Source organism: Rhodamnia argentea, chromosome 6 (assembly GCF_020921035.1).
Source record: "Rhodamnia argentea isolate NSW1041297 chromosome 6, ASM2092103v1, whole genome shotgun sequence".
NCBI lineage: Eukaryota > Viridiplantae > Streptophyta > Magnoliopsida > Myrtales > Myrtaceae > Rhodamnia > Rhodamnia argentea.
The window spans coordinates 1,438,754-1,447,254 of record NC_063155.1 but is presented as its reverse complement, the minus strand read 5'-3'; the positions used below and the strand labels follow the sequence as shown (position 1 = coordinate 1,447,254).

The 8,501-nt window shown below is 39.3% G+C and overlaps 1 protein-coding gene across 1 annotated transcript; it reads left to right on the top strand.

Moving 5' to 3' along the window:
* Positions 1-1,617: 1,617 nt before the first annotated feature.
* LOC115731777 lies at positions 1,618-3,722 on the top strand. The gene is made up of 2 exons (XM_030662454.2): positions 1,618-1,719; positions 3,000-3,722. Exons 1-2 carry the CDS (start codon positions 1,618-1,620, stop codon positions 3,720-3,722), a joined length of 825 nt encoding a protein of 274 aa, XP_030518314.2.
* The last annotated feature ends 4,779 nt before the right edge of the window (positions 3,723-8,501 follow it).

The following is an 8,501-nucleotide window of genomic DNA, read 5'->3' as shown; positions in this document are numbered from 1 at the left end:
TGCTCATGTCATGGATACGTTTTGTATTTAATTGGATGTTATTTGGTCGTTGTGGATAGACTTTTGATTCCAATGATTATGTTTAACATGCGAATCGGTTGGGATGATTATTTGATCTTTATCTCTGGTAAATTTTCTGAAAGCATTTGATTAGAGATAATATTTGCGTTCGATCGGATAATTATCCCATTTTTTGAGAATTATCTGAAATTAAATTTTCAAATCCCAAAGATAATTTCTCAGATTAAAAGTGGATCAATTTTTTTGGATGAGGGAATGTGGACCCCAATGCCATATTTTTGGCCATCCCTCTCATATTTTCAAAATATCCAAAATAAATTGACTCATTTTTATTTTATTTTTGTCGTGTTGTCTGTTTTTGATTTGTTATAAAATTTGTACATCTTTAAACAAACATGCTCATAATATATGCTCCCCTATGTGCCTAGACCCGTCGGAAAAATAAATCACACGCCTTGTCCATGATCTTATGGAATGAGATGGTGATTTAGTATAGAAATTCGTATTCTGCTCTTCAGCAAAAGGGATGTTGTTTTTCTATACACATATCCGCATACCGGTTCGAATCCTCAAGAATGTAGTGGATAAAATCTCACTTTAGCCCAGATCTTTGGGAATGAGAGGATTTTCGGAAAAATCAAAAATTAAAGGTATATTATGGGCATTTTTGTTTAATTTTGTTCAAATTTTTGATCGCTTTTGAATGTTTTCTTTCATTACTGAAAATACAAAAAAAAATCATCCTCTAGGCGCATAATATATGGTCTCATATTGCATTTTTTCATAAAAATCAAAATCATTCAAATCACATCGAGTAATCAAAAAGGATTTTTCATGAAATTGATACCGAAAGGGCATTAATTTTTCCAATTAGTGTAACAAAGTCCCCGAACCCATTTTTCTCTCGGTGTGCGAAATAAAATAGTTCTCCCTCTATTTTATTAAGGTTTCTAATTAACCTTCCGTAAATGATTAGTGGTGGCTCCAATTGAATATTTTTTCATGAATAAACCTAAGTTGCGATTCGGTAGGACTTGGGAGGGTCCGAATTAGGTTGGTTGATTTAATTGACCCGATAATCCGTTAGCCTAATTTTAGGTCGCGACAGCTTGCCGACTCCACTGGAGACTAAATTTTTAATTTCTCTAAATAATAAAAAGGTGAACCAAATTTTCATGAATTTTTCGAAAATTAACATTAATTTTCGAAAACTTTTTAAGTCACCTATAATTTTTGAAAAATTAAAAATTTGTGGACTTAAGTTGTTGATTTTCATGATCTATGCCTTGGTTGTTTGATTGTGATTTGATTTGATTAATTGATTTTTGGACCGATTGTTTGGAGTTGGATTACTTTTCATCCGATTATATCTTGATCGGGCTCCATTATGCTTAATTTTTCTAATCCTTTTCATGCAAGTTTACTTAATTTTTGGCATTTAATCTATTTTTTTTATTTTTATTTTTTTCGCAAGATGCCATGATTGAGTGAATTATACCCATCGTACATGATTCATGACATTGCATTGGACCTAAAATACTAGATGAACCTAGGATGGTGTCTATGTAAGGATCTGCCTAGCCTCGGGATGGAGGAATGGATGACCTTGCTCTCGACCCCGATCATGTTGAGAATTCCTCGCTCCGGCCTAAATCTACGGGCATGAGAGGACTTCTTGACATCCCTCAAGCTCAAGAGGTGTTGGATACGATTTAGATCGTTAAGTCAGATTCGCCCTCGAAAGCTCTAAAACACCTGGCTAATAAATCATGCATATGTCATTCCGCTTGTCTCTAAACTCATGATCGTCATGTTAGCACATGTATTTTCTCCTTTCATTTCCTGAGTCAATCCATGGCAAATTAGGTTTGCTTTATGGTCTTGTCGAGTCTCGTCTTTTTACTTGTATCTTTACATTCCTAGGTCTCTTGTTTAGGATTTTTTTTTTTTCGGATTTTATGGTGGTCAAACTTTGATTACATGTTTAGATTAACAAAACAGTTCTGTTTTCATTCTGACTTTGCTGTCTTGTACGAATTTTTACGCCCCTTTCGTGTTGGATTCAATTTTCTATCTTCGAACGAAAAATGTTCGTAAGATCTTGAACCATTGTGTCGAAAAATTTCGTGCTAATCCAGTGTGTTTTCTATTTATTATGGAATTAATGGCCGGGGTCGAGCAGGCTAGAATTTGACACGTTCTCAGACTACAGATTCATTTTGTGATTTACTACCAGTAAACGTGCCGTATTGCTAAACTACCAAACATAAAACTTGTAGATTTGTGTTTCAAATAATAGCCTGAAAAATTTCAGAATTAAATTCACAATTTAAGATTGTCCTTCGTTCTTTTAAAGATAGGTGGACAGAACAGTTTTCTGAACATGATTTTTCAGAAAGACACATTAAACTGATTTGATCTGCTCATTTTTAGTCTAATTTCCCTACATGAAAGTTGTTCATCAGCCTCTCAGCTACAAGATCATAACGTTTCATACCATTTTGACTATATTATGATTTTTCACGAATTGTTTGCCGAAATCCGACGAAACTAGAATTTCTTGCAGGTAGTTCATCACGGGTTCCCTACAAGTTACCTGCTCTCTAGCTAAGAAAATGGCCGACAGAACCGAAATCAATGCCGCTGTCTATGAGGCTCTGAAAGAACAACTTGACGCTATAAGCAAGCGATTCGAAGGGATGATGTCGCAAAAAATGGAGCAGATGTTGGCTAGCATCACGGCCGAGCAATGACCATCTAGCTCGAACCCTCCGCCGATCATTCATACTCCAATTTCTCCCGCAGACAACTCCGGCAAAGCCCCAAAGGGTGTTCCCTTCCAAACTATGCCACTGGAGGATGTGATCATTACAAGCATGAGCTCGAACACACCACCCTTGATGCCGATTCCCCAAGCCAGCCCCGTGGCTACGGGATCAAATGATGAAACAGCTAAGCTGTTAGCCCAAATGAAATAGAGGATACAAGAGGTGGAAGGGACATACAACATACCCCAGATTGGCCTATTCGTCTTCTCGAAGGTCGAAGTGCCAGAGAAGTTTAAGATGCCTAACTTTGAGAAGTACGATGGCACTTCCAATCCAGTTCAAGATATCCAGATGTATCAGGCTATGATGAATAAGTATGTAGCTAATGGCCCTTTGATGGTCCAAACTTTTCAGGCTAGTCCGAAAGATGCAGCCATGAGATGGTACACGGATTATGAGGTTTACCGGATGGAAGACTGGGAGAAAGTAGCCAATGCATTCATCAAGCATTTTAATTTTAATCTGGACATTGTCACTTCTAGGGAAGATTTGGAACAGGCAGAAATGAAGAAGGGCGAAACAATTAAGCAGTATGCCACCAGGTGGAGGAATATCATATCGCAGCTAAAACCAATGCCGCCCGAACCGGAACTCATGAGATTGTTTGTCTCTACCCTTCCTCGGGCTATGCGGTCTTGCATCCTTGGAACCGTGGCCACCTCGTTCAGTCATCTCATTTTGATGGGTGAAGAAGTAGAGATTGGATTGAGGAAAGGATGGTACGACGAACCTAGTTCTTCCGGGAAGCGAATTGCTAGCAAGAGAGATAAGGAGCCATCCACCGAGATCAACATGGCTTACACACAGCATGCTCCGGCTCAAATCCCCAACATACAGATTGCCGCTCTACAGCTAACTAGCCATGGTCGCTAGCAGAGTAGACATCGGTCAAACCAACACACTAAGCGGCGGTTTACACATCTCCCGGGACCTCTATCCTAAGTGTTGGCTATTTTACGGAAGAAAGGCCTACTCTCCACCGAGCCGAAGCGGCCCAATCCCAAGTTTCTCTGCAACTATGATCCATCCAAGAAATGCGATTACCACATGGGCGAGGTTGGACACTCAACCGATGAGTGTTTTACCTTGAAGCGTAGAATCCAAAAACTCTTGGACAAGAAGGCATTCTCTTTCTGCTGTGATTAGACAAGTGTCCGGAAGAACCTTTCACCGGACTACGTTGGGAGTATAATGCTCCTCTATAAAGGGCATTTTGTTGTTTTTTTTAGAATTTCAAGTTGTTTTATTTCATGCTTTCTAGGTATCTAGTTTGCCTTTTCAATTTCTAGGATTCACTTTTTTAGGTTCCTCTTTTTAGCGAACATTTACATTTCCCTTTCAGTAAGATGTAATTTGATTGATTCATTTTCAATAAAATTACAAAAATTTTCATTATATTTTGAAACTTGTTGAAGTATCTCAAACTAACCCGATGACGATAACCAACGATTGAACGTATTGTCATGTCATCTATGGTAAGCACCGAGGGTTGGGCTTCTCAAGATTTCACGTCTCAAGGTTTTTTCATAAAAATTTTCAGAAATGGCATGTGGTTTAACCCCAGTTGTCCTATTGATGCTTATACTATGTGTTTGAGAATCAATTCGGGAGTAAGAGGGCAGATTCTTAACTCTCACTACACGTCGGCCCGATCGATCGTTGGATGGCCCCATGCATGAATATCAAGCTGGGCATCCTTGGTAGAATTTAGTTCATCGTCCGGTTGAGGTGGATCCATGCTTCGCTTTTGGTCATTCTCCCATGCCAATCGATGGAGCAATCGTCGACCATGGATCGGTGTCAAGCCACACCGATCAAATGCTCAACAATCCTTGCATTAAATCTCGATGTCAACCGTCATCGGTCCCTGCATCGATCGGCGCTGCCTCGGGCCATCCATTGATCAACCCAATGATAATCCATGAGACAATCCTCGACGACTCGATACAATGGACGATTGTCCATGGAGTATATATATTTTCCCTTAGATGATTCAAGACAGTTCAACTAAGCATCTATGGCTATCAAGGATCACACATGGTTGGGGTCTAACTTAATGAAGGGATTGGGGCATGTCCAACTATCTCGCATCGGCCGGTCGAGTTGATCCATGCTTCGCCCTCGATCAATCCTTTGAACATGTCGTATAAGTCAAGAAAGGATGGGGCAAGACTAAAGCCGCCCAATCTCAAAGGGAGTATCTCTTACCCTCGACCCATCATTTCTGAGACCGACCTTTTATTTTCCTTTTTGCAGGTGCCAAGCTAAGAGACATATCTTTGATTGCTACGACCGAAGCAAATCAACAATCAAGAGCTTCTCAAATTTTGCCCATTTTTTTAAGACCATATTCATGCACATTTTTCCTATGTAGGATCAAGTCTCAAAATTGAGCTCCCAACATTGGCCATATCTGGGGTAATTTCACATTTTAGCAAAGCTATACCCATCCCGATTGAAAATGGGGCAACCCGACTTGGAAAAGGGAGAGTGTTTCTCTGTTTCATATTATTGTCAAGGGTGATACTTTCGTTCTCGCAGAAACATGCGACCGACTATGATGATCATCGCCATTAAGCGAGGGCAATCGAAGCATCTCAAGTCTTTACCCGATTCGATAATGCATGTTTTCCTTGTTCTGGGCCAACTCGGATTCTCTTGTTTCTAAGAGTTTTCATTCGTATTTGCATAGTTTGTTTCTTAATCAAATGCATAGGACTTCCATGAAACATGACACGATGCATGAAATCGACATGTTCATGCACTTGGAAAATTGCTCACAGTTCATGATTGATGCATGATTATTTTTCATGTTTAATTTACCAACTCTGTATAGGGAGCGTAAGTTATATATAAAGCATCGAATGTATAGAATGGGGCATGACAGGATGATGAAAGGCAAGCCATTCCACATACGTCCTCTATTACAATCCCCAGTGAGTTGAGTGGTAGCTAGGTTCCGCATGTCACAAGGTAAAAGGTTTTCTCGCAAAAGATACGATAGTCGAAATGACAGAGGCATTCGGTTCTCTATCCCAAATACTACAGGTTACCATTGCAAACCTCCTTTGAGCGACGGTTCATTTCTTTACCCCGTCAAGAACCACCCTACATAGGGGCCAAACAAGGTAATTCTAGCAGTAGCACAAGGTAAATGGTTAGAAATTCTCTTGCTCGGACTAACATCAATCTTCAAGTGTTCCTTTGCATTATACTCGAACTTTAATTCAAGTGCCTTAGGATGATGAAGATCATTCATTTCTCTATCCTACACACTATGTCTTTTGCATAGCCCACTTGAGCCTACAAATTCTTTTCTTAAGCCTCTGTTGGTGATCATTTGCTCACTCCAAGATGAAGATAGCATTTTCCCAAGGAGCAGAATTGGAGATGATCAAGTCAACAGACAATTCCCGTGTGAACTCATCTTGTATTTTAGATTTTTCATAACTTTTGTTTGTAAAGTTTATTCTTGTTGTAATTCCTAATTCAAAATCATGGGATTACAAAAAGAAAATGTAACCTGAAAAAAGGGCTCGCTCAAAAAAAAAAAAAAAGAAAAGAAGGAAATCTCTTCGAAAAAGACAAGCACTCCCTAAAAAAAAAAAGAAGATAAAATGGGAGTCGGGAGCAAGAAAAGCAAAGGCCGATCTTACAGAAAATTCCGACCCAAAAAAAAAAAGCAAAGTTAAAAGCAAGGCCAATGCCCATTGAAATCCTTGTAAAGTTCTTCTCAATTTCAATGTATATTGTTGTATGTTAACTTGTAAATTCCATGTACATGTTTGCATGATGTTGTTCTTGTCAATCCCCAATCGAGCCTGGTTGTAAAGAAGACTCCCTAAGAAGTCGGTTCATAGAATATAGTTCTCAGCAGAAGTTCATACCATCTCTCAAGCAATGATGGTGTTTTTTGAATGGTATTTCCAGAAGGCCAAGTCTGCAGTGATCACCAACACCAAGCCTTTCTCATACATCTTCCGAGCTAAAACCAGCCTTTTCGTTCCTCAGTCCCCAATCCTAGCCTATGTTACAACCCTCCAAAGTCTCTTCTGATTAGGGCAATTGAGTTAATGTAGAGTTAAATGATTTTCAGCGTCGCTCGAAGAAGTTCGAGCAATATTATTTCTCTCTCATTTTTGCAGGGTTCTTGACTTGTAAACTTGAAGCAGATGACGAAGAAATTCATTTCAGTAGCCTTGACTCAACTAGAGTCCCCTTTGTAAACTTTTGACCTAGCCCTTATTATGGTCCTAATCAAGACCTCTAGATCGGCTTGGTCGTATCAATTGCGAGATTACTCGGATCCTTGTCGAATGCAATGATGGTAAGATTGAGTGATTTCTCTTGAATCCCGCAATCGGGATGAAAAACTTTTCTCGAGAGTGAAAGAAAGCCCTTTCGGACTGAAGTCCCCCTTTCGACTTACATTTGAGGTATTCATGATGAGATAACCTCCCTTAATAGAATTGGTGATGCAAACTTAATAGAATAGTTATGTATGAACAGCATTATTAGTCATTACTTCATACACATGATCATTGTAAGTCCAGCATAATAGTTTTGCTTGAAACCACCGAACAAATTTTAGCACATATGCTTGCACATGTTACCTTTGATACTGTTTGACAGGTAATGCATTCCCGATGATTCGAATCACCTTCCAAGGTTTTGAAATTCATCCATGAATTGTTGAATGAACAAGTCTCGCTAGCATATACCTACTAGGCAATCCTCGGGTAAGTTTATTTTCACCTGAATCTTTAAAGAAGATGAATATCTATGGTTTTATAGGTGTTCAACCCTACTAGACCCCGTGGTGCGCTCGAGGAAGATCGAGTACTAAGTAGGCATTCACTACACCGTGGTGCGCCCAAAGAAGAATGGGTACCAAACAGGTACTTTTATTAATCCTGCAGTGTGTTCGAAAATGATCGGATACTAAACAGGTGACTTATTATTTCCTTATGGTGTGCTCGATTTAGATCGGGTACTAAATAAGGCTTTCAATGTTGATCCTATGGTGCGTTTGAGAATAATCGAATACTAAGTAGGTAGCTTATCATCTCCCTATGGTGCGCCCTAGAAAGTTTGGGTACTAAATAGGCTTTCATTACTGAACCGTGGTGCGTTCGAGTTAGGACTCGGATACTAAACGGACAACTTACCAAATCACAATGACATATGCTCTTGTGGTCCTAGCCCCTTTTATCAAATCATAACGACGTAGCTCTAATGGTTTTAATCCTTATCAAATCATGATGACATAACCACACATGATCCCGATCCCTAACCTAGTCACAACGACGTAGCTCTTGTGGTGTTGGTCTCTTTTACCAAGCTATGACGACGTAACTCTTATGGCTTTGGTATCATTTTAACCAAATCATAACAACGTAATTCTTTTGGTTTTGGTTTTTTAATCAAATCATAACGACGTATGCTCTTGTGATCTTGATTATACCTTCTTCGACTCATAACGACGTAGCTCTTGTGATCTCGAAGCACATTTCAACTCTATATATATCTTGCGCTGTCCCACGTTAGAGGGTGAAACCTCTAGTGACGGATAAAGCCCTAGTACCTTAAGATCCTCTTGTAATCTTGGTCCTTTTTTTTATTCACAACGATGTAGTTCTTGTGATCTCGAAA